At 46.4% G+C, this 26,691-nt stretch overlaps 1 protein-coding gene across 1 annotated transcript in view; it reads right to left on the bottom strand.

Annotated features, from left to right (window-relative positions):
* Positions 1 to 26,691, bottom strand: part of PSMD1 (proteasome 26S subunit, non-ATPase 1) — a 279,570-nt gene that overhangs the window by 40,240 nt on the left and 212,639 nt on the right. The window contains exons 17-18 of the mRNA XM_078666359.1: positions 20,394 to 20,508; positions 7,029 to 7,145 (exon numbers count right to left, since the gene is read on the bottom strand). Coding sequence (XP_078522485.1) covers positions 7,029 to 7,145; positions 20,394 to 20,508 — 232 coding nt within the window. The remainder of the gene's footprint in view (positions 1 to 7,028; positions 7,146 to 20,393; positions 20,509 to 26,691) is intronic.

The following is a 26,691-nucleotide window of genomic DNA, read 5'->3' as shown; positions in this document are numbered from 1 at the left end:
ACTAACTTTCTGGCTCTATTGCTGCCTTCAACTTTGTCAAACTAACGGATTCAGGATTCAATGATTGGATAGAAGCTGAAATTAAACCGCCCATAATCGAGACAGTTTCTACGGTGACCGCTGCAGACCAAAGTGCACCTCTCCACTACCAGAGCGCATTTGTTGACTTAATCAGGACACCAAACATGATGAGGAAGGCAATTGGTCCACACATTTTGGCATGATTTCACTCAATAAATTATGTGGAGTACATGGGTCAGACCCTAAACACGGAAACAATTGCAATTTTGTGAATGAAGACACAAGGATAAGCTATGCAGAAGATCCACCATAGGCAAGATGGCAGAGTGACTCAATGTACATTCGACACGTGTCTACTTTTGGGGAATTAAAATAAATGTAAGACTGTTTTTCTAACTGGAACAAGTTATGTTATTTTCATTTGTAAAGCACACTATCACCTGCATCCTGGCACGGACAGGTGTGTGTGCCTAGCCCTGCCTATGGTACGTTGGATCACTGAAGAGCCAGGCGTCCAGCTTCTTACAAAACTCAAGAAAAGAGTCGCCGCCACTAATGTGGATTGGGAGGCCGTTCCACACTTTAGGAGTGATGCAAGAGAACACCAGTTTTCCTGATCTGGTTCTTTGTGTGCGTGGGATGTGTACGAGTAGGAGTTCTGCGGAGAAGAGTAGTCTGGGTATTTGGTGGAAAGAGATGAGACTGTTCAGGTAGGGGGGGGGCTGAGTTGTGTAGTACCTTCAATGTATGTGTGAGGAGTCTGAATTGAGTGCATTTATTTATTTATTTATTTATTTTTAAAAGTTTTATATAGCGCTGGCTAGACCCGGAGGTATCAGAGCGCTTTACATGAGCATCAGATCATAGTTACAGGTTACATCGTTACAAAGGTTACACAGTTCTTAGAGCATGGCAACATAGTTACTTGTAAGGTCGAGAAAAACAATAAGCACAAATACGTAAGGGGAAAACAAGGCAAGGTGAGAGATTCAGGGGGGGTTGGAGTAGGGGAAGTAGACAGATAAAGAAGGTGGGAAAGAGGAGGGGAGGGGGAGGGTGAGAGACACAGCATGGGGAGAAGAGGGGAAGGGTGACGGGGACACAAACCGGTAGACGAGTCAAGGCAACATCCAAAGTCCAGTAAGCTGTGATCCCAAGGGAAGTGGTGTCCCTTCCCTATCTCTATTGAGAGAGGTTCCCTTTACGCAGTGGACTCACTCTGACGGGTCTCTGAGACTCCAAGGCCTACATACTGGATCCTTCCCCAAAAAGGGGAGAGGGAGTGCTTTGGCATGGGGTGCCATACCATACCTCAAGTGTGAGTGGCTCCCTTGGCGCAGTGGACTCACTCAGCGGGTTCGCTGAGACTCCAGAGTATAAATATTGGATCTTTCCCCAGCAAGGGGAGAAGGAGTGCTTAGTCAAAGGGCACAAAGGACAGGGGGTAGGCAGAGTAGCAGGCAAGGGGAGAGATTCAGGGGAGAGGAAAGGGGCTAGGGAAGAGAAAATAAGGAGAGACGAAATGAAGTCTGCCTAAAGACCGACTGGGTAGGTGACGACCAAGGAGGGAATCCACGGCCCATCTCCCCTATAGCTAAACCAAGTAGCTCCATCGGGCATCAGACCAAATAGTTCAGTCTCAAAACATTGAGAGAGGAGGGAGGGAGAGACAAATAGAGTGAGGATGCGGTAGGAGACGATAGGAGAGATGACAGGAAGTGCAACAATGTGGTTCAACAATATACTAGAAGAAGAAGATCAACAAGTAAACATTAAATCAAACAATCAGCAATACAATTAGGGAAGGAGTGAAAGGCGAGAGAAAGTAGTGGGGGGTAGGGTAGGAGAAGGAGTGAGGATAAGGGAACAGACAACCATAGAGAGGAAAGGAAGTCTGTCTAAGGTTCACAGAAAAACAGGGTGGGGACAAAGGGCAAGGGCATGTGAGGGCCGAGGACAGAAGCTGGAAAGAGTAGGAGCGGAGAGGGGGGAAGGTTGCATAAGGTGCATAAGGTTTGAACAGACAGAGGCACGTATCTCCTGCCTGGGGGCTGTATTGTCTTGTTGGAGAATGCGGGCAGTGAGACTCTGTTCATCTCCGATGGGTGAAAAAGCTGGCGTAAGCGAGTCCTTTGTTTCTAAGTTTGTGTCTTTATTGGTGGCCATTTTGGGGTCAGGCGGCCCCTTCTCAGTAGTGCGAGCTGGGGCTTTACAACAGTAGCAATAAAAGAACCAATAAAATCCTGAGTTACACACCATCACTGCATCTCTTCAATTATTCAATATTGAACGAAGTGTTGTGGCCAGTCAAAGCTGTTTTCCACCCAGAAGATGGAGGATCGTTACGCAGAATAGACTCAGACATTACTCCTGCAATTGTGCTGTGAAGAGTCACTCTAGAACGAACTGCGCTTTCTTCGGACATGGTAATGCAGAGACTGCGCATGCCGATAGGCTGATCCATGCTCCATACAAGTTAATCTGCGACACTCCCTGCAACTGTGAACGGCGGCGCCTGGTTCCGGGTTGCCTTCTTCAGCCCCCATGTCAGCGAACTGCTCGCGACGAGACCAGCTGCTTCCAAGAACACCACACGAAAACGTACCACACGTATCAGGAGCCATTGTAGTTTCTTGAGGTGTGGTGGGAGTGCGAGCTATGTGTGGGAAGTTGAGGGTGAACCTGGCTGCTGAGTTTTGGGTGGTTTGTACTTTTCTAGTGAGTTGCTTGGTGATCCCTGAATAAAGCGTATTCCTATAGTCCAACTTGCTTGGGAGCCATTTGAAGACCTTCCTCATCATCATCTTCAGTGTGTGGAAGCAGGCTGCAGTGATGGTGCTGACTTGTGAGGTCATATCCAGTTCGTTGCTCAAGATTATTCCGAGGTTCCTGCTGTATGTTCTGGGTGTGGGTACATGTTCTTGCCAAAGATCACTACTTCTGTCTTGTCAGCGCTGAGCTTGAGACAGCTGGCTTTTATCCAGTTAGCGACTTCGGTCATGCAACCGATGAACTGGTTTCTTGTGTTGGGGGTCTTGTCCGAGAGGGAGAGTATGAGCTGCATGTCACCATGCATGCATTGAAGTGGGTGGGGAGAGCAATGAACTTTGAGGCACTCTGTAGTTCAGTTTGTGAGCATCCAAGGAGTAAGGTGCCAGGCTGACAGCTAGTGTTCTGTCCATTAAGAATGGGCAGAGCCAGTGGACCACGTAGCCTTGGTTGCCAATCTGAGGGACGCACCGATGAGGATGGGGTGTGTCAAATGCTGCAGAGAGGTCCAGGAGAAAGAGGGCTGTGGTGTCTCCTCTGTCAAGTAACATGAGGATGAGTGCTATTTCTGTACTGTGGGTGGGCCTGAATCCGGACTGCGTGGCGTCAAGCAGATGGTGGTTGCTGGGATGGTCGGTTAGTCACTGGTAGATTAGTTTAGAGGATAGCAGTGTTACAACCCTACCCTTAACTGCCTAGCGAATGGACACTGAGGAGTCAGCCAAGTCTGAGGGCTGTGGGCCTATAGTAGGTACTGAAGGAGGGTTTGATGAGGGATCAGACCAAGATCAGCGGTGATGCTCTTAGTACTGGGGATACAGAGATCAGTTGGCAGAAAGGATGGTGAACAGTACTAGGACATAAATCTCTATACTTCATCGGCCCCAGGAAGGTGCAGAAGACTTTCTAGGTCCTTATTTATGATCCAGTGACCTTGCTTGTAATTTGACAGCCATGGTAATGGAATCATTGACGCGCTGTGAGCTGCAAGCAACAGAGGTGATCAAGTGCTCTGTGGAGGGCCAAGCTATGCAATGGAGAGCCACCAGGAAGGATCTGGGTTTTGAAACGGATGATCATAACAGACTTCTGAGATCACGATGAAAGGATGCAGGCTGGCTATGCTTTATGCATAACATAGAATCAAGGATTTACACCTCCCAGACATGTTCTAAGAGTGAAATATCCCTCCTATCATTGAATTGCACTGGGAAATAATGTAATCTGGTGACAGAATTAATCTGTTTAAAACTCATGTACAACAGCACATGCTAAAAAAAGCTAGACACATTCACTGGAGGAGCTCAACAAATGCAAATTTAGCTGGCAAGTGTTTGTCAACGAGAAAGCACCGCAAAGGAACTTCTAGACATAAAATAGGCGTCATTCAGAAAAGATTAATGTGCACATGGTCCAGGCCATGAGATGAGATGTAGCAATACTATTCAGAATAACACAGGCTCTCATGATGCGGAGACCGGGAGCATGCAAGCTCCCACCAATGATAGGCAAGAAGGTGGACTGAAGATAACCTGACGCACGCACGATGAATCATAAATGCTTGCCCATCTTAAGGAAGGTAAGAAGTATCACCGATGACGCTGCCGAGCAGCCAGACAGACTAGATTGTTCATGAATTTCTGACCTCGGCGCACAGCCAGAACAAGTACTTGTCTCAGGAAAGGAAACAAATACAATAAGCTAATCTCCCACTTCCAACTAATCAGAGATCATTTAACAGTCTGACCGAGCCAGGTCACTCATTTAATTAGCAATAATTGGAAACTATCTCTTCCTGAATGCAGGAGCAATGTTTACAAGGACATTGTGTACGCACACAGTGGACTGCCAGAGAATTATTATAAAAGAACAATTAACTAGAGGCAAGAGCACTAACGGTTCAACACTTGTCATTAAGACATCTCTAGGTCACCTGCAGCTACAGCTGTTCAAGTGAAGGTAATCTCCCAAAGCCAACTCAAGCATGCCGCTCCGCGAGATGGCAGCTTGAGCTTTTTACACCTATCGACATGACATAGTCAACATATCAATCATGTTTTCTCCTTTGGCATATACAGGACTATTCTATATGGGGCTCCCATTTACCATCCGCGGGCACAGAAGCAAAGTCGAGGGGGTTCATCACAGGCGCAGAACTGATCATGCAAGCACCTTCAGTTCAGAGACAACCGTTCGGCCGCTGATATTTCATCCATAGTTAGGTTTTTGGCTCCTATATTCTAACTACAACCATGAGTTAACCTCCAGCAGCCACACGGATGATGAGAACAAACACTGTTGCTCACTAGCATCCATGAAACACTTAGCAGCGTCCTCCACATCCACATTCATAAATAACACACTTGGGGGCTCCTCGTCCCACGGGTCATTAGCAGATCATTCAGCACTGCTACGGATCCCCACCCACATTAATACTCCACGGCCACTCCTGACAACCTTCATGCAAGCTGTATAGTCCACAAGTGGAAACCAGCAACGCAACTAGAAATCCAAGACTTCCCCCACTGCGTTCACATCCAGCACTATATACCTACGCTTGAAGCTCAATCGTAATACTGGTGTGCAACTTTTGGCCACTGAGGGTTAGTCTCTTGGCGGTTCTCCAGAAGTGGCTACTGACTTGGAGAGTTGGGCTATTTCAGTGTTGATGGCCCTAGTGCTGGTTCCAGGGGGTCAGCCGACTGAGCCTATAAGTCACTCCTTTAGTCTAGGGCTCCGGAGTGTCTTTTCCCTGAGCCAAGAGCCAAAAGCATAGCCCTCCCTAGCCCGAAGTGCAGCAGGTGCAGTTCAGCAGATGGTGCATCTTCTCTTAGATGGTCCAGGGGTCCACAGGGCAGTACTTCTTTAGCCCTTTTCCAGTTCTGTCGTGATCTGAGGATCAGGGTGCCAGGGGTGTCCTTTGTATACCCAGTAAGTGCTATGGAGGGGATGATGTGGTCCCTAGCCAAAGCGCTACCAGGATCCCACCCACCCTATGATGATGTCTGGCTAGGTGTGGTATCACTATTCTGCCAACTCTCAAGCGGTCTGAACAGTTCCTTGGGTGTTAGGAGCTTAATAGCCCACCATAGAGGTGTAGCTACCTGTGTGCTACGTGCCCACTGGAAAATCAGTTTGGGCACTGGTCTCTTTGTTCCCGCCGCCAGCCTCTCTACCTGAACAAGGGGGCAACCCATCAGGTGTGTTATCGCCATTTGTCCACCAAAGGCGGCTTTGCTTTTGAAGCTCTCCTTTCGGGCCAACACCTTTAGTGGCTTCATCAGAGGGAGAGGTAACACCTCCCTCTGTAGTAGGCTGCTATTGTTCCAAGCCTAGGAGTCAGTGGCACTACTCCTCAGGAGGATAGAAAGCTGTCTGGTGGCCAGCAACCGTGTGAAGCCACTGGACAGCAGATTGGCAACTTTCTAAAAGATGCTTTTCCTTAAAAGCGACCTTAAATTCGACTTGGGCATCATGTCGGGTTTAATGCCACAATTAATTTGATACATCGAAGTACCCATTTTAGTAGTCCCATTCAGATGTCAGGGGTCAGCCGATAACTCTGTTAGCCAATAGGGCTACTGACTTTCCACAGCAAAACGACAATTTGGAAGTGATGCTGTCAGGACAGATTAAAAAAGCATCTGTCCTTCTTAATAATATATAGCTCCCTGCCTCGGGGCTCCATAGGCCTTCCATAAGGGAGGCATATATTTTTAAGGTAAGTGGGTTTTTTGCCGTTTGTTTAAATGGCAAATTCTAACTAGCAGGGGGGGGGGGGGGAGGGGATGGAAGGGGTGCACTCTGGCTTACAATACCGAGGTACCCTTGGTACCATATACTAGGGACTTATAAGTAAGTCAGTCTCTGTCAACTGGGGGTAGCTCATTCAACATACACTTTGTAAGGGGTTGGAACACTGGCACTGGGGTCTGGTTTGCCGGCCTCGATGCACTCTGAGAAGAAAAACCAGGAGCATTAGTCCAAAACTTTAGGGGTGATCATACAAAAAGAGGAATTTCCTTACAAGTTTTGACTCCCAGCTTCGTAAGCAAGTAACATATCTTCCGGATCTGCAGCACAAGGTGGTGATGGAAGAAACTGAATAAGAACGGTACGATAGATGAGTCAAAACAAGGTGGACAAGGAATCCCCCTTCAGCAAAATAAAACTGGGAATTATTGCGAACAAGCGTCACAAAGCACAGGAAAAAGTGAAAGTTTGCTTGATGAACTTACCTTAGGACAAGTGATTTCGGTCTGCTGAATCAGAATCAAGGCGGAGGCAATGAGCGCACCCTGGCGTACGTAATTCACAGGATCATTTGTCATCGGTTCCAATAAGTTGATCGCTTCCTACAAATATAAAAAAGGTGCATCAGAGTCAGAAATGACTGTTACTTGGACAAAACTGATTACTTTTCTGCAGTAAATAAGTAACCTCAACTTAGAAGAAACAAATTTTACATGCCCGAGAAAATGGTTGATCATTTCAAAGCTTTTCATGTGCAGTAAAACCTAAACAATCCTGCCACTGAAATTCTGATGACCTCAAATATCTAAGGTAAAACAACATTCACAGCCATCTGCTTAGGCATATTCCCATTTAAATCCCACAGAAAAGAGCTGGTAATGAAGGCTCATTGTAGATTCTAAATTTGTTGCAATGCAGATGTCTAGGTTTAATATGCACATTATACAAGGCAAAGTATTTCACAATTTCCCCATTTTGGGGATTGACAGCCTCTGGAAGCATTACCAGAAGTCTGCCATGTGCCCTGAAAGGCACTGGTTATATGCAGAAAACACCATTTCAAAATAAATAAACGATTTGGGAAGACTTTTTCTTACTTCAGCTGACAAGTATGAACTACCTTCAAACTGTAAACAAGTTGAATCAGAGGAAAGAGAGGGCTGAATAGGACCAGACCAGAGGGCTCTGGTCAGAGCCTAGTGCAAGTGTCACGTCCACTTGCTCCGGGAGACCTTTTAATGATCAGTTGTAATCCACAGGGCACAAAATGTCAGTGCAGGGTATGAGGGTGGATTCGGATGATCTGGTATCTCCATGCTAAAGCATAGCCTAGGTGATTGGGGTTGTATGCAATGAGTATTTGAAGTATAGGTAAAGTTACACTAGCTCTGTGCCGAGACGCTGGATCTGGTGAAAAGCACCGCATGCTTGCTTTAAAGCAATCAGTCACATTATGGCAGCTTTGACCACTAGTATTACATTGGAGAAGGATTAGTGAGAAGTGACTAGCGCAGCCGGGTCTTCAATTCTATCAAGAGAGCTTCTGGACTTTTGAAGCTTCATGGGCAAGTGGACAAAATCATACTTTACCAGGCACCCAATTCCAGCGATAGGTGGGTAATCGCGACCATAATCTCCTTTATTCATTCATCTTCTATCTTTGATTACTTACACCATCCCCACAAAACAATAAAGCACATTTTAAGACACTTTTTGTTTCTTTTGTAATTAAACTCCCACTCCAACCAGCCCTACTGAGAATGTGGTTTTACTTTTCGGCCCTGCCCAGCAAACAGACATTGCCATGTCCTCCCTTCGTCTCAGTGTCTGGTTTTGAAATCTGCAGACATGCATTGATGGTAAATGTCCATCGCTTCTAGAAGGAAGGGAGGGAAGATGATGGGACAGGATCAGGGCCCTTTTCTTTCTCCTCATTCTTCCTAAACCTTTACATTGAAGAGAAGTGTTCAAGCTTGAAATGACAGACTCTGAAAGCAGGCATCGGTTTACAAGAAGGACAAAGCAACAGCCACTTCAAGGTCAGAAGAAACCTAAAAGATATTAAGCTTCTCTCTAACTAGATACATCAGTAAACAAGTTCTACCAGGCAGGTTGCGTCACGTGAGCTAAGGCATTACTACAAAGTAAAGGTTTGTGGACCTGCCGCTTTGAACAACTTGCACTTCAATCACAATGCTATCGTAGACTTTCCAGTATCCTGCCTGTCTTGACTAGGTGCTGGCTCCCTAATTAATGTTTAACTCCTTTGACACTGATGACGGAACCGCTCCGTCATCAGCCGCGGTGGCGCTGTGCTGATGACGGAGCGGTTCCGTCATAGCCGGCACAACGTGCCTGCATGGCGCTGATTTCGCGCCTGCGCGGCGCGTTTTATTGAGCGGGCGGGGCCATGACAGAACCGCTCCGTCATCAGCACAGCTCACCCGAGGCTGGTGACGGAGCGGTTCCGTCACCAGCGTGTGAGTGCCGCGTAGCCCACCCCGCCCCCTTAGCGCTGCGGCGGAATAGCCGCCGCAGCGAAGGTGTTAAAAACAGACAGACCTTTGCAACCACGAAGAGCTGCTGCAAACAGTATTCGATGAAGGGAACATTATCCCAGACCTCTAAGTTCAACCCATTAGTACTTACACCTTCCTTTCTCCTACGTTTCACCCAGGAGCTCCTTAATTTTGCTTCCTTTCCACTTTACCACCTTAACTACACGTGTGTTCCTCCAGTGATAAGAACATGGGTTGGTGATTGGCCTCCTGGATGCTGCAGTGCTCTGTATCCCTCCGCTCTGCACGTGCTTTAGATGAACACCATTTGCCAAGTCAGCAGCACTACCAAAACAGACTTGGAGAAGAAAGGCGGCCGACTGAGCCATATAAAGTTTGCGTGTCAAACGGGGCTATATTGACTAAATGCACTTTAAATGTTGCTATGCAAAAGTGATGTGTTGATGTTTATATCTGAAATGTAAGAGCCTCCACTATAAAGTATTAGTCATATTTCAATTTGTTTTTGCTTCAGCATGATGTGTTAACCAATATGATAAAACCCTGTAGAGCATGTGAACCAACAGTAGGTCATGCTTAATAACATGAGAAATACACAAGTGGATTTTAATAAATAAAGCAGGTTATTAAAGAGTACTGCAGGATGTTATTAATCCAGTGAACATTTATGTATCAGCTTGAAGACGGCACTTCCGAATGACAGCAGTGACCGTTTTGGGGAATTCTGTGCCAAATTAAACTGCCTGGGCACTAGGCCAAAGGGATTCTGCGGTATTTGGGAAGGCGGAGATGACTCTCATAAAACGTAGCCATTCCTTAAACTGAGGTCAGAGCTGTGGCCCTCAAATACATAGCCAAGCTCACGTAAGAACAGACCAGTGTGGCCTAATTGAAAACTGGAGATCTGGGTGCCAAGCCCAACTTTGGCACGTGACAAAAATGGTGTGATTCCAGGCAAATCCCTTCTCCCTATGCAAAGAGAAAATATAACTATTGTAATGATGCAATACAAACGAGTAAAACTAAAAAATGGCCCATTACAAATGCGTCCAATAGAGTCATTCTAACCGCAGATTCCTCACCTTATGAATAGATACTATAGTAGTACCTCTACTCCCAGATGGGTCAGTGAAATGGCTCAGACCAGAAAATCCTGCAAGACATAACAGGTTAAATGCCAATCCTGTCGCGCCTGGTTGTCCAGACAATGGTACTTCGTGTACATGTAAAGGGAGCCCACGTGGCATCCACACTATGCACCGGCGCAGTGGTAGCAGCCTTGTCTATGGTGCAATAAGCATGCAAACCTTCTGTGGGCTGCTTTTTGGCTGAGCCATAGCACAGCTTAATACATAGCACAATTCATCTCGAGATGGTTCTTTTTTGTACCACTTTTCCTCTTTTTTGCACTAGAGAGGCCCGCAAACAGTTGATCAGCCAAGAGATGGTCTCTGGTCTGATTGATGTACCAACTAAGGTCCCTCTTAGGTTCATGATGGTAGAGGCGTTCTTCCTCAGAGAAGTGAGGTGGAGGATAGAAAGCAGACAAGGTGATGGATTGCCAGCTGGGAATGGGTGTAACTAACTTCGACAGGAAAGCTGCTTTCATCCGTGGGACCAATTTGTTTGGGAATAACGATGTGTATGGGTGCTGGACAGACAGGGCCTGGAGATCATTTGCCCACCTTGTCAACCTGATGGCAGCGAGGAAGACAGGAGCCATGAGCCAAAGTTGAGATGAAAGGTTTCTCCAAAGGGAGAATTTAGTTGGAACTCTAAAGCGCACGTCTGGACACTGCGCATCCTCTGTGTTGGCGAATACAGTGAACCAGCGTTCTCACCATTGGTGGAAGATGCCCTGTCTCATCTACAAGTGTAACTGCCATTCCTGATCTGTTGGGAAGTGGCGGCTGAGTTTATCTGCCTTGGCATTTAAATATCCTGCAGATGCTGGGTGATCAGGATAATGCCATAAGTGTTCAGCCATTTCGAAGATGCAGAACCTCATAGCACAGAACCCTTGACCCCACCCCACCCTGTTTGCTACATGGAAGTTGTGTTGCCCATGAGAACCTGTACCGGTTCCTCTTTGATGGTCTGAAGGAAATCCTTCGGTGTCAAGTGAATCGCTTGCAGCTCCAACGAGTTGACATGGAGGTGAACGTCCGCCAGAGATCAGTCATTTGATTGCCACCTCTCCCAGGTGACCTCCCCAACTCAGCAACAATGCACCCGTCACAACAGTTAGCTGTGGGTAGGGAAGGAAAAGGGTCTTCTGCTTGCCCAATTGCAGTCAAGCAGGCATCACAGCAGGACTTTCGCTGTTTCCTCCGACACCTGGATGGACTCTGACAGGTCCCTCGGGTGCTGAGCACATAGACACTTCAGATACCTCTGTAGAGCCCACATGGACCACCTGGCAAGGTCCACAGCAGGATGAAGGAGTCCAAAAGGCCTCAGGCCTGCTCTCACCTCAAGCAGGTAAAGGATTAAAGCATCAGGATCAAAGCTCGAATGCCCTGGGCTCGTTAAGGCAGAGGAAATGCACCGAAAGTGTAAAGGATGGCTCCAATGAAGTGGAGTAGTTGTAAAGGAGTCAGGTGTGACTTCGGAATCTTGATGTGAAAGCCTTACGATGCCAACAAGTCAGTTGTCGTCTGCCTGTGGCTTATGACTGCCCGAGTTGAGTTGCATGTAGTAGGCATTCGTCGATTTACGAAGACTGGTATTCCCAACCTCTGTAGATGAGATACAACCAATTCCATCACCTTTGTGAACATTCAAGGTGAACTGGTAGGGTCAAAGTGCAGCACAGTGCTCTTGTCCTACCTGAACCGCTGGTAGCGTTTGTGGGACTTCTGGATGGAGTTGTGAAAATGGGCGTTCTACAATCCAATGCAACCATCCAGTCTATTGGATCCGGGGCAGAAAGGTAAGGAATATGCTACTTACCAGTATGCATCTGTTCTTGGCATAGAGGGCTGCAGAGTGGTACATTATGAATAGATCGCCATCTGGTGTTGGGCTCGGATGATTGCACTTGTTTTTCTCTTGGAGAAGTCTTTTGTAGTCACGAGGCTGGTGACTCCTCCCTTGGGTGCTAGTGCGCATGGGCATCGGCTCCATCCTTAGATTGTTTTGCCATAGTAGGGTTAGATGGAGTAGTGTAATAGAATACAGAAAGAGATGCCCATGTAAGTGTATCCAAATAAGATAATGTTGGGACAGACACAGGTTTCCGGGGAGGCAGGGAGGGCATGTACCACTCTGCAGCCCTCTATGCCAAGAACAGATGCATACTGGTAAGTAGCATATTCCGTTCGAGGCATATGGGCTGCAGATGGTACATTTATGAATAGATTACACAGCAGTTACCTCCCTAGCGGTGGTCACCAGTGTCTGTTGCAACAGTTTGAAATAAAGCTTTTAATACAGCCTGGCCCACATTTGCCTGTTGTCTTGCCTCCACGTCAACACAGTAGTGTTTGGTGAAGGTATGCGGTGTAGACCAAGTTGCTGCTTTGCATATGTCATATGGGGAATGTTCCCTAAAAATGCCATAGATGCCCCTATTTTGCGTGCAGAATGAGCTCTAGGGGGAACAGTTAGTGTTCTTTTTGCCTTTATGTAACATATCTGTATACATTTTACAATCTACCTGGCAATACCTGCTTTAGAGATAGGGTTGCCCTTATGTGTTGGGGAAAACGCTACAAATAGTTTTGGTTTTTCTGAAAGTTTGTGTTCTTTCTATGTAGTATAATATTGCCCTTTTGACATCTAGTGTATGTAGGGCCCTCTCTGCTACCGTCTGTGGCTTTGGAAAAAAGACTGGTAGTTCCACTGGCTGATTGATGTGGAATGCTGAAATTACTTTAGGCAAGAACTTTGGGTTTGTTCTAGGAACCACTTTATTCTGGTGTAACTGTAGAAATGGTTCTTGTATTGTTAATGCCTGTAATTCACTCACTCTCCTGAGGGAGGTAATGGCTATAAGGAAGGCCACCTTCCATGTAAGAAATTGTATTTCACACCTATGCATAGGTTCAAAAGGTGGCCCCATTAGTCTGGTGAGTACTATGTTGAGGTTCCAGACTGGAGAAGGTGGTAGTCTTGGTGGAATAACTCTTTTGAGGCCATCCATGAAAGCCTTAATTGCGGGTACCCTAAACAGGGATAGAAGTTGCCTGTTTTGCAGGTATGCTGCTATAGCTGCAAGATGTACTCTAATGGAGGTGTAAGCAAGGTTACATTGCTGTAAGTGTAGTAAGTAGCAAATATTATTTTGCGTAGATGCGTCCAGAGGGTTGATGTTGTTACTGTTACAGTATACAGCAAACCTTTTCCACTTTGCTGCATAGCAGGCTCTGGTGGTGGGACGTCTTGCTTGCTTAATAATTTCCATAAAGTTTGGAGGTAAATTTAAGTATCCAAATTCTAAGACCTCAGGAGCCAGATCGCTAGGTTCAGTTGTTTGGGATCTGGGTGCATTATTTCTCCATGGTTCTGTGTAAGGTGCATGGGTGAGATTCTTAATTTTTGGTGTGGCACCTGTGAGAGTTGTAGGAGCGTGGTGAACCACGGCTGCCGTGTCCACGTGGGTGCTACCAGTATCATGGTCATTGAATGCTGTTGCAGTTTTCGAACCACTAATGGAATTAGTGGGAGAGGGGGAAAAGCGTATGCAAATTTGTTGGACCAGTTTATCCATAATGCATTGCCCTGCGACAGGTGGTGTGGGTACCTGAATGCGAAGCTTTGGCATTTTGCGTTCTGATGAGTGGCAAAGAGATCTATCTCCGGTTGTCCCCATCTTTGGAAGAATGGCTGCAGTATTTGGTTGTGCAGTTCCCATTCGTGTATTTGTTCTGACTCTCTGCTTAAGATGTCTGCTATCTGATTTTGAACTCCTAGAAGGTGTTCGGCTAACAGATAGATGTTTTGAGGAATGGCCCATCTCCAAATTTCCTCCGCTAGTCTGGATAGTTGGAGAGAGTGTGTCCCCCCCTGTTTTCGAATATAATACATCGCTGTCATGTTGTCTGTTCTGACCAGGACTGCTTTGTTGAGAATATGCATTTGAAAAGCTTTTAATGCTAGAAACACCGCTAGTAGTTCTAGATGATTTATGTGCAGTCGATGGTGCTGTACACTCCATCTCCCTTGTACTGTGCATCTCTCCATATGTGCTCCCCATCCGGTGAGCGATGCATCCACTGTTAGTACCACTTGTGGAATTGGTTCTAGGAACGACCGCCCTTTGGACATGTTTGTTGTATTCCACCACTTCAGAGAGCGATGCGTGCGGTCGTCTACCAACACCAGATCTGTAATCTGACCTTGAGCCTGATTCCACTGTGTTGCTAGACATTCTTGTAGCGGACGCATTTGTAGTCTGGCATACGGGATCAGCAGTATGCAAGAGGACATCATCCCTAATAACTGCATGAACACTCGAGCTGTTAATGAGTGTTGCGGTTGAAATCTTTGAATTAAGGTGAGCATTGTCTGAATCCTGACTGGAATGGGGTATACTTGGGTTTTTCTGTATTTATAGTAGCCCCTAAATATTGTTGAATTTTGTTTGGTTGCAGGTGGGATTTTGTATAGTTCACCGTAAACCCTAGCTGGTGCAGCAGTTGAATTGTCTTTTGCATGTTTTAAAGACATTCCTTTTGTGACTTGGCCTTTATTAGCAAGTCGTCCAAGTAAGGGAAGACATGTATTTGCTGTCTTCTTAGGTGTGCCGCAACCACTGCTAGGCATTTTGTGAACACCCGTGGTGCTGTTGTGACTCCAAACGGAAGGACCTTGAACTGATAATGTCGTCCTTCTATCACAAACCTGAGGTATTTTCAGTGAGCTTTGTGAATTGGGATATGAAAGTAGGTGTCTTTTAGATCCAGTGTAGAAAGAAAGTCCCCTTTCTTCAGTAAAGGAAGTACCTGTTGGAGCGTGATCATGTGGAGATGTTCCGAATTTATGTATGCATTGAGAGGTCTGAGGTCTAGTATAGGCCTTAGAGATCCGTCTTTTTTGGGAATTAGAAAGTATAGCAAGTATACTCCTGTTCCTTGTTGATGTTGTGGAACCTCCTCTATCGCACGCTTTTGTAGCAGTGATAGTACTTCCTGTTTTAATAATGTTAGATGATCTTGACTCATTGGATGCTGTCTGGGGGGGATGTTTGGTGGGGTAGCAGTGAGTTTTAGGCAATAACCATGTTGGATAATTTGTCTCACCCACCTGTCTGATGTGATGTTTTCCCAGACAGGTAGGAACTGTGATAGGCGTCTCCCGACCGGTGTTGCATGGTCTGGGGGGAGCTGTATGAAGTCAGTGTTTTGGGGTAGGAGAGTTGCGGTTGTTGTTGTTTCCGCGACCTCTACCCTTGTTGTTGTTACCTCTGTAACTGCCTCTAGAATTACCTTTGGGTGATGTTGGTGTAAAAGAGGTCGATTGCTGGCTTGTGCCTGTATTGTTTGATCCGCCTCTATAGGTGGATCTACGAAAGGAACCTCTCTCAGATTGCTGTTGCAATGCTCCCATTGACTTAGCCGTTTTTTCTCTAACGCTTCATCTGTGCCTGAGCCGAAGAGTGTTTTCCCATAAAAAGGCTGGTTCAATAAAGAAGTTTGTACCTCTTGTTTGAACCCTGAGACTCTGAGCCATGCATGTTTTCTTAACATGATACTGGTGTTTATAGATCTTGCTGCAGTGTCTGCTGCGTCTAAGGCGCACTTAATGGAAGTGTTGGTTATTATCTTCCCTTCTTGTATCAGCTGATCTGCCCTTTTTTGATGTTCCTTAGGGAGATGTGTAATGAGTTTTTCTAACTCATCATAATGAGCTCTATCATATCGTGCAAGTAGCGCTTGAGTATTTGCTATGCGCCAGCTGTTTGCTGCTTGTGATGCTACTCTCTTGCCAGAGGCATCTATTAACTTGGACTCCTTGTCAGGAGGAGGAGCTTCTCCTGCTGTTAGTGAGTGAGTTCGCCCTCTTACGAGCGTTTGAGACTACTAACGAGTCCAGAGATATTTGTCCCTTAATAAATACTGGGTATTTTGGGGCTGCCTTATACTTTTTGTCAATTCTTGGGTTTAACACCCTAGCCCTCACAGGATCTTTAACTATGTCTGATGAGTGAGTGAGGAGACCCTTAAGCATTGGTAGGGTCCCTGAAGATTTTTGTGCAGCAGGTAGTCTTTCTAAAAGGAAATCTTCTATCTGAGGTTCCGCATGTAAATCTACCTTGTGGTATTTTGCTGCCCTATTAATCAATTGTGCAAAACCCGAATTATCATCAGGGGGAGAGGGTTTTGAGGGATACAGGTCAGGGTCATTATTATCTGACACTGAATCATAATCTTCCCATGGGTCTGTGTCTTCTGGGATAGTATTGTTATCATCCCTAGGAAGGTCCCCATCCCCTGTGTCACTTTCTACATCTGTTTGAGGTGTAGATGGGCGTGGTGTAAGAGGTGGAGGGATAGCTGGCAGAGTATGAGGAAGAGGAGAAGAGGGTGTGTCCATAGGCTGTGGAGAAAGGGGAGGAGTTGTATTTGTCCCCATTGTTCTCTTCTTAGGAGGAGGAGCTTTGTCCTCCAACGGTTGAGTCTTCCTCTTTTTAGGTAGTTTTGCCCCTACCTTGCCAGTTTGTGGATCAATGAACAAAGTCTTTTGTTTTGGATCTGTTTGTTGCTCCTGTGTCGGTACCGAAATCTTTGGGTCCGATAGGTGCTTTTGCTTCTGTGTCTCGGTGTTCTGTGTTTTCGGCACCGAGAGTTTGCTCGAGTCCGATTTTTTCGATGTCGAGGGAGTCTTCGACGGCGAAGCATGTTTCGGTTTCGACATGGAATGGTTCGACTTCAAGCTCTCTTTGGTATGGAGCTTCGGGGTCGATGTCGACAGTTTCTCGGATCTGACATAGTGGGAGACCGAGTGTTTTGGTTTCGTTGCCGAGTCAGAAGGCGGGGCGTCGGAAACTTTTTTCAGTTGTCTGACCGGGCTCGAAGGCAGGGTCGACACCAATCGGGGTCGTTTTTTTTGGCAAAGGGACTTCGTCACTCACGGTTTGATGAACGTCGACTTCTTCAACATCAGACTGGTCCGCTTCTGACCCAGACCCTTCCTCATATTCTTCCTCCTACTCGGGGTGTTCGGTCTCGAACAGTTCTGGGATTGCATCTGACTCCCATCCTCGACATATCGTGTCTTCGTGCGCGACGGTTTCTAATCGTCGACTTGGAGGAGAAAGCCGCACAGGCTTCACAATCCCTGAATTCGTGGTCAGGTGACAAACAGAGGTTGTACACCTCGTGTAGGTCCTTGTGTGGGAATTTAGCACCACACGTTGGATATTTCTTGAATGGAGTCCTTTCCATGGACTCCGGGCTGGACTACGTCGAGATAGGCCTCCCGGTCCCGTCGACGTAGAGTTAGAAATCTTTGGTGTAGACGTCGAAGCGCGTCGAAATGGGAATGAACTCGCGCTCGATAAACAATACCGTCAAATTGGAAAGGGAATACGCGTCGAAATATAACTTTTTTCACGAAGTCGATCCGGAGCGCTTCGATCCTCATCCGAACCCGATGGCGGAAAAAAACAATCTAAGGATGGAGCCGATGCCCATGCGCACTATCACCCAAGGGTGGAGTCACCAGCCTCGTGACTACAAAAGACTTCTCCAAGAGAAAAACAAGTGCAATCATCCGAGCCCAACGCCAGATGGCGATCTATTCATAATGTACCATCTGCAGCCCATATGCCTTGAACACAACGTTTACCCCAAAACTTTTACAACCGAGGGAATAACAACGTGGGTGTTACAACGATCACCTTGTGATTCAGCATACCATTACTCCGCAAGTCGGAACAACGACTTGCGGAGGGGGGTGTTGGATTTAAAATCCAACACCTTCCCTAGTGTCCGCACAGACTGGAGTTGGAATAGTAAATTATACTATTCCAACATCGTTGTTCCGACTTGCAGAGTAATGGTATGTGGAATCACAACGCGGTTGTTGTAACAACAGCGTTGTGATTCCCTGTGTTGTAAAAGTCAGCGGAATAACGTCATAGATTCAGGCAGAAAGTATTGGGTCAAAGTGAGCATTCTAAACTTGTCCTTCCGGAGAAAAAGTGTTAAAGGACGCAGATCGATGATAGTACAGAGGCCTCTGTCCTTTTTTAGGCACTAGAAAGTAACGGGAGTAACAGCCAGCCCATAACCCTGATACGGACACCCTTTGTATGGCTCCCTTAGACAAGAGAGCTAGAACGTCTCCTCAGGGTAAGGAGAAGTGATCCTGTGGGAGATGTTGCCTGTGGGTGAACATATCCAGAGGATGCAACAGAAAGGGTGAAGACGAACAGTGTTCCACAATATGGAGCTGCTATTGGTTGGAAGTGATGCTGCTTCACCCAGGAAGGTAAACTGTGATGGGGCCTCCTACCAGGCGTTTGTGTGCGGTTGAGGGTAAATCAATGTGGTTTTGCTCTGGATGGGAGCTAGGATTTGGGTAGAAATTTGTCCTGGGGGTCCTAGGCACTGTCTGCTGTATCCCTCACTCACACCCTGAAAGGCCTGTTGCTGCAGAGGTACTTACTGAATTTGCCTCTGCGGATATCTCTTCCAAAGCCTTGCTCTCTTTAAACCTTTCCAAAGCTGAGCTACCTTCACTTCAAACAGCCTTTAGCGGTCTAAAGGCCCGTCCATTAGGGCTTGCTGGACACCCGTGGAGAAGCCAGTGGAGCAAATCCTGACGCGGCTTTAAAGCATGATGCTAGTTACAACTGCCACATCCAGACAGTTGGTCGTGTCCTGACCTGATCAGATAGAGCACTTTGCTCTGTCTTGGCCATCCTGGCTATGCAGGGCTGGCCGTATTTCATCTGGCACAGCCGGCATGATAACCACCACTCTGTCCCACAGCGCATGTGAGTACCTGGCCAGGAGGCAATTGGTGGTGATTGACATTAAAGCAAGGCTGGAGAAAGAAAACATACACTTAGCGAATGTATCCATGAGCTTTGATTCTCTATCGGGGGAACTATGTGGAATGCATTCGGGTTAAGGCAACTAGTAGAGGTTGTCCTACAAAGCTCACAGGGGTGGTGGAGGAAGAAAACTGGAACCCCAAGAACAGGGCAATGCTGCCATTGCCACTTTCTGTTTACTGCAGGGCAAGATTCAGGCTTTTCCCAGGAGCCTACCATCGTGTCCATAAGGGCCTCAATAAATAGAAGAGGTTCTTGGCTTGCTTGGCCTTGGCTGCGCACCCTTGTTAGGACATTTGTATTTGCCTTATTCATGGACAGGGTAAGGTTTAAATCTTCTGCAACCCTTCTAATCACCGTCTCAGTTTCTATTGCAGCGTTGTGTAAAGAACGGCCAATATCTGGAGAGGTTTCCAGGTCACTAGCGCCTTATAAATCAAAAAATATGTTTTCCCCATCATGGGGTTCATCATCATCGTTGTCATCAACAGGAGGTTGGGAGGCTTCAGAGTCCGAATAAGAATATAAGAGTACAGTGAATTCCTTGGTGAGGGGTGGGGGATAACTAAGCAAACACTAATTATATTGCAAACATGTGTTCTCTGCACAAGATCAAAGAGGGAACCAATTATTGCACTTGATGTGAATGGAAAGAGACCACTGAAATGGTTTGACTGTACTACATCAATAACATTTAAACTGGCAAAATTTAATTTTGGAAGTGATGTTACATACTACATGAAGGTACAAACTTGCAAAATGAAAATGAAGAGCAAATGGAATTAATAATGTATTGAGATGTTCAACAAAAATTTTAATTATTCTCTAATTCAAACAGTGTTATTATGTTTACCTTTTTGGGACTCTCCACCAATTTGTAACATGTACTGTTACAGTGGTTCATGAAATATTGGCACTAGGGTTATTTTTCCAGGGTTTTGACAACCCGGTGAGTTAAGTCCAGGAGGGCTATTATTACCCAAGAACCCCCTGGTTAGATCCAATGAACTGCACTTTTCATAGAAAAGGTGATTCAGTCTCTGAACACACAGGTGAACTCTTGCCAAGGAGCAATCTGGCATACTTTAAATTGGAAATATTCTTTTGACCTTCATGCTGGCCACTTAGGGTGTGTGGAGTCCTCCTAAAAGTGACACCTATTTTCTGCATAACAGCGGCATCCACTATGCTCCGTCACCTGCAGCCACATTTAACATAAGTGTCCGTGAATGGCCCCTATACACTTCAGAGTAGATCATTCCATCGCCGTAATGTAAGGAATAGGACCTCAGTTTACAGAACCATACACATCTATAAGGGCATCTCACCTTATTTCCTGTGCCAGAGCAGCAGATTCCGAGTGCCAGGGCAGCGCCATAACGGACGTGAGGGTTGTAGCTCTCTGACAGCAACGAAACGACACTTGGGCACTGCTCCGGAGTTCTGAGGAAAAAGGAGAACTCGAGGGATAAATATTTATTCTCCTTAGGATCAAGGGTTTTTGTTTTATGTTCACACTTCATAAGTTAAGAACTTGATGTAAAACATGCATTCAGTTACTTCTCTTAAAGCCAGAACCTTTAACTTGCGATGGAAACCTCCACTGCTCTCTGTCTCAGCAACACAGGTGCACACCATCGCCCTACAACTATCCTGGATTATATACATCCCAAACATCTTAAAGCAGGAGCAGGGCTTCTACCTACAACTATCCTGGATTATAAGCATTCCACACATCAGAAATGAGGAGCACAATTTCTACCTACAACTATCCTGGATTATAAACATTCCACACATCAGAAAGGAGGAGCACAATTCTCCCTACAACTACCCTGGATTATATACATTCCACATATTCGAAAGGAGGAGCACTACTCCTCCCTACACCTATCCTGGATTATAAACATTCCAAACATCAGAAAGGAGGAGCACAACTTCTCCCTACACCTATCCTGGATTATAAACATTCCAAACATCAGAAAGGAGGAGCACAACTTCTCCCTACAACTACCCTGGATTATATACATTCCACACATTCGAAAGCAGGAGCACAGCTTCTCCCTACAATTATCCTGGATTATATACATTCCACACATCCAAAACAAGCATTTACAATGCAATAGGTCTCGGGTTAATTAAGTTTGAGCTATTGGCATTGCTAAATATTGCAACACCAACTGCAACAAAAGTATATAAATTGTAGGCCAAAAAAATGAGTATTTATTTTTGTAGCAATCGTGGCATGCACACAATGAATTACTTGAACAGTGATTGTGACAATATAGTGCAAAACGGCGATAAACAAGTAATGTAGTCTATGGATCTATTTCACACGTTGAAAAGTCTGCCTGCGAGTGAAAATCAAAATTGCTTTTTTTTGGGAACATCAATCGAAACTCCTCCTTCGGTGTAATAATTACACTAGGGACATGCACATACTGTATTATAAATAATAAACACTGAGGTGGTGCTTACATTTATGTTTCTGCTCATGGTTTTAGGAGATGGGAAATTCCAAATGTGTCAAACGTCTGGCCACAAAAAGAGGTTCTCCAAGAACGGGATATATATTATTAATTTTAGATGCTATAAATTAGGAAACAGGCAATCCCTTTTGATTCAGTCCAATAATCAAAGTGGATTCGAGTAAGCCTAATTGTTGATTCAAAGTGCCGGCAGTAGCAGTGCAGCCTCGAAATTGCTAAGTGTTTTTAAAACTTAACAGAACGTTTTGGTAATGTTATGCTGCCTTTTCTTATGAGAATTGTTACAAGTGCAGTTGCTAGTTTAAAAAAACAACATCAAATTCACTTGCCAAGAATTTTAATATTACCAAATATTACCCAGTAAATCTTTGGAAGCTTCCACAGTACTCTAGAGCCCACATTGGACCTGCCAACATGACCAACCCTGAAAGTCATTCTTTCCACCAGGTCAAGATGTCCAAAAACAGAAACACTACATAACACTTAAAATTAAATCATTAGACATTTAGTACATGCTGCAGTAAGGTGAAAACTGCCCATTTCAAAACATGTAGTAACATACAAAATAAATTCAGACAACAAAAAAATCGAAACATGGTGCAGGCAAAAGGTGAAAAGGGCACAGATGAAGCTAAGAAATAGGATAGTCAATTGTTTTAACTATTATAGATAGAAATGCTGATTTCATGACAGAATACCAATACGCCACTTCAGACTTAGACGATGACACCCTGCGAGTAATGGTAAAAACGGCGACAGAGATCGATACAAATACCTTATGTTTAAAATAAATCTATGTGTACACTTAGGGGTGTTTTTTAAAAATGGTTATTGTTTTAAATCTCTTTTGCAGATAAAACCCTAATCCACACGGCTCTTGGCATGGCGTTTGATTTTTCCATGCATTTCGCACACATCTGTCCATTGTACTCCGCTGAATGGTGCCAGATGCTGGCTTCATCAAGCAGAGCAAGAAAAAGGTTTGGATGCAATTAGAGGCATCGAGTGTGCAGTGGGCCCGATATTAAAATGCGAGGATGCCGTCCTGCTGGGAATTTGTGCGCAGCGCTCCGCCATGCTGCCAGATACGACCGCCTGCGCGGGAAGGCAGCGTACCGCCATTTACTGCCACCGCGAGACGGTGATCGGAGGAGACTGCAGTGCACAATCAAGGGTGCTGCTCGTTAAGGGGCCTGGGGCACGGGCAGGAATATTAGCCGCCCTACCCACCGCGGAAGCGGTCTGTGGGCATCGACACCGGCCCTGGTGTCTCTTCGTGAGATGTGGGCCGCCATAGGACTGATGTAGCCAGCGCAACAGAGGAGCGGTACTGATGTCACAGCACGTTCCGGAGATGGGGCTTCAGACAATATTGTCACCAGATGGGCACATTAGCATCTTTTAAAGCAGCAGTACCACTAGCTAGATCACGGCAAGCAACACTTGCTAGATTCGCGGACCTATCAGTGGCCGCAGATTAACTACATACGTTTCCATGATGAGCACCATGATTTCACAAGCAGGCTCACTTCTTGGGATAAAAGGTGTGTGTGCCTTTTACAGAACAAGACATGCAGGGCGAGTGCCAGTCCGGCGAGAAGGGGCGGGACTGCGAGAGCCGATTCCGACGCGCGCCTTCGGATTGGGCCGCGCGACGTAACGTGAGCTGTCTATGGTAGAAGCTCACGCGCGTGACCCGATCCGAAGGCGCGCGTCGGAATCCGACGCTGCCATAGAGAATGCTGCGCGCGCGCCCAGCTCTTGTACCCACATTCAAGCTCGTTGTCGGCTGAGACGACAGCTATAGTTCTCTGGCGAGAACACGCTTCGCGCATTACTAGCCGAGACCTAAAAAGGAGCACGGCTTCTCCCTACAAGTATCTTGGGTCGTATACATTCCACATACCCTAAAGCAGGAGCACAGCTTCTCGCTACAACTATCCTGGGTCGTATACATTTCACACATCCTAGAGCAGGAGCACAGCTTCTCCTTACAACTATCCTGGGTCATATATATTCCACACATCCAAAAGCAGGAGCATAGCTTCTCCCTACAACTATTCTGGGTCGTATGCATTCCACACATCCTAAAGCAAGAGCACAGCTTCTCCCTACAACTATTCTTGGATTATATACATGTGACACACCCTAAAGCAGGAGCAGGGCTTCACCATACAACTATCCTGGATCATATACATTCCACACATCAGAAAGAAGGAACATGGCTTCTGCCTGTGCTTGGAATATAGGCGTACTAAGCTTCTACAGGAGATGGACACCTTCTTCCTACCACTATCTTGGACATATGCATTCCACACACCCAACAGCAGGGACACCTTCTCCCTACCACAGAATATATGTCCCCCAAGCATTCAACAGCAAGGAAGGCTTCTCCATAACACAGAATATATGCACCCAACAGCAGGGACTCCTTCCCCCACCACAGAATATATGCATTCCAAGCGTCTATCAACAGAGACACCTTCTTTCTACCACAGAATAATATATGCATCCCAAACATCCAGCAGCAGGAACACCTTGTCCCTACCTCAGAATATATGCAGCCAAAAGCACGTACACCTTACTACCACAGACTATAGGCATTCCAGGGATCCATCAGCAGGGACACCTTGTCCCTACCTCAGAATATAAGCAGCCAAGAGCAGGGACACCTTACTACCACAGGCTATAGGCATTCCAGGGATTCATCAGCAGCGACACCTTGTCCCTACCTCAGAATATAAGCAGCCAAGAGCAGGAACACCTTACTACCACAGACTATAGGCATTCCAGGGATCCATCAGCAGGGACACCTGGTCCCTACCTCAGAATATAAGCAGCCAAGAGCAGGGACACCTTACTACCACAGACTATAGGCATTCCAGTGATCCATCAGCAGGCACACCTTGTCCCTACCTCAGAATATAAGCAGCCAAGAGCAGGAACACCTTACTACCACAGACTATAGGCATTCCAGGGATTCATCAGCAGCGACACCTTGTCCCTACCTCAGAATATAAGCAGCCAAGAGCAGGAACACCTTACTACCACAGACTATAGGCATTCCAGGGATCCATCAGCAGGGACACCTTGTCCCTACCTCAGAATATAAGCAGCCAAGAGCAGGAACACCTTACTACCACAGACTATAGGCATTCCAGGGATCCATCAGCAGGGACACCTGGTCCCTACCTCAGAATATAAGCAGCCAAGAGCAGGGACACCTTACTACCACAGACTATAGGCATTCCAGTGATCCATCAGCAGGCACACCTTGTCCCTACCTCAGAATATAAGCAGCCAAGAGCAGGAACACCTTACTACCACAGGCTATAGGCATTCCAGGGATCCATCAGCAGGGACACCTTGTCCCTACCTCAGAATATATGCAGCCAAAAGCAGGGACACCTTACTACCACAGGCTATAGGCATTCCAGGGATCCATCAGCAGGGACACCTTGTCCCTACCTCAGAATATATGCAGCCAAAATCAGGGACAACTTACTACCACAGACTATAAGCATTCCAGGGATCCATCAGCAGGGACACCTTACTACCACAGACTAAATGCATTCCAAGGATCCATCAGCAGGGACACCTTGTTCTCACCTCAGAATAGATGCAATCCAAGCACCCCAACAGCAGGGACACCTTCTCCCTACCACAGAATATATGTGTCCCAAGCATTCAACAGCAAGGAATGCTTCTCCATAACACAGAATATATGCATTCCAAGCGTCTATCAACAGACGCCTTCTTTCTACCACAGAATAATATATGCATCCCAAACATCCAGCAGCAGGAACACCTTGTCCCTACCTCAGAATATATGCAGCCAAAAGCAGGGACACCTTACTACCACAGACTATAGGCATTCCAAGGATCCATCAGCAGGGACGCCTGTCCCTACCTCAGAATATATGCAGCCAAAAGCAGGGACACCTTACTACCACAGGCTATAGGCATTCCAGGGATCCATCAGCAGGGGCACCTTGTCCCTACCTCAGAATATAAGCAGCCAAGAGCAGGGAAACCTTACTACCACAGGCTATAGGCATTCCAAAGATCCATCAGCAGGGACACCTTGTGCCTACCTCAGAATATATGCAGCCAAAAGCAGGGACACCTTACTACCACAGGCTATAGGCATTCCAAGGACCCCATCAGCAGGGGACACCTTGTCCCTACAACACATTATATGCAGCTGAAGAATCCAACAGCAGGGACACCTTCTTCCCGTCACAGAATAATACATGCATCCCAAACATCCAACAGCAAGAACATCTTGTCCGTACCTCAGATAATATGAATCCAAAAGCAGAGACACCTTCCCTATCATAGACTATAAGCATTTCAAAGATCTATCAGCAGGGACACCTCTTCCTACCTCAGCAAATATGCATTCTAAGCATCCAACAGCAGGGGCACTGTCACACTACCACAGAAAATATGCATCCCAGGCATCCAACAACAAGGACACCTGCACCCTGCCAGAGAAAATATACATTCCTAGCATACAACAGCAGGGACCCCTCCCCCCCCCCCCCACCCTAATGACCGTCCGCCTTCAGGCACAAACACCTTCTCAAAATAGGCCATTCCTGGACAATGCACAGAAGATCCACAATATATACAAGCAGACTCTGATTCCCTGAGCAGCCTGGGGTGGCACCCCGGTGAAATACAGCACTATGAAGGCCTTCTTTTGTAAGGCTCGCCCACACAGATGCCAGTAACATACACAGCATCAGCTGAAAATGCTCCCGATGTTATTTTTTTCCATTAAAGTGCACCACTACAGCTTGGAACTAGATCCGCGCCACCACAAAACACCCAAAATAAAACTTGGGAGACTCCGCGAGGGTCGAGGCAGACCTACCATCTTTCGCCGCCACACTTGCTCCTGGGGCCCTGACGCTGCTTGTTTCCCCCGCCGCCGTTGCTTGCCACATTGCACGGCCGCTGTGGGGAGGAACTACAGCTCCCAGCCAGCGCAGCGACCAGCACCGCCCACTTCCGTTTTTTGCGCGCCCGGAGGCGCTTAAACTGCGGCAGCTTCCACAGAGGAGCAGGGAACTTGGGAGACTCCGCGAGGGTCTAGGCAGACCTACCATCTTTCGCCGACACACTTGCTCCTGGG

This window comes from Lissotriton helveticus, chromosome 11, assembly GCF_964261635.1.
Source record: "Lissotriton helveticus chromosome 11, aLisHel1.1, whole genome shotgun sequence".
NCBI classification, from domain to species: Eukaryota; Metazoa; Chordata; class Amphibia; order Caudata; family Salamandridae; genus Lissotriton; species Lissotriton helveticus.
This window is presented reverse-complemented; position numbering and strand designations above follow the sequence as displayed.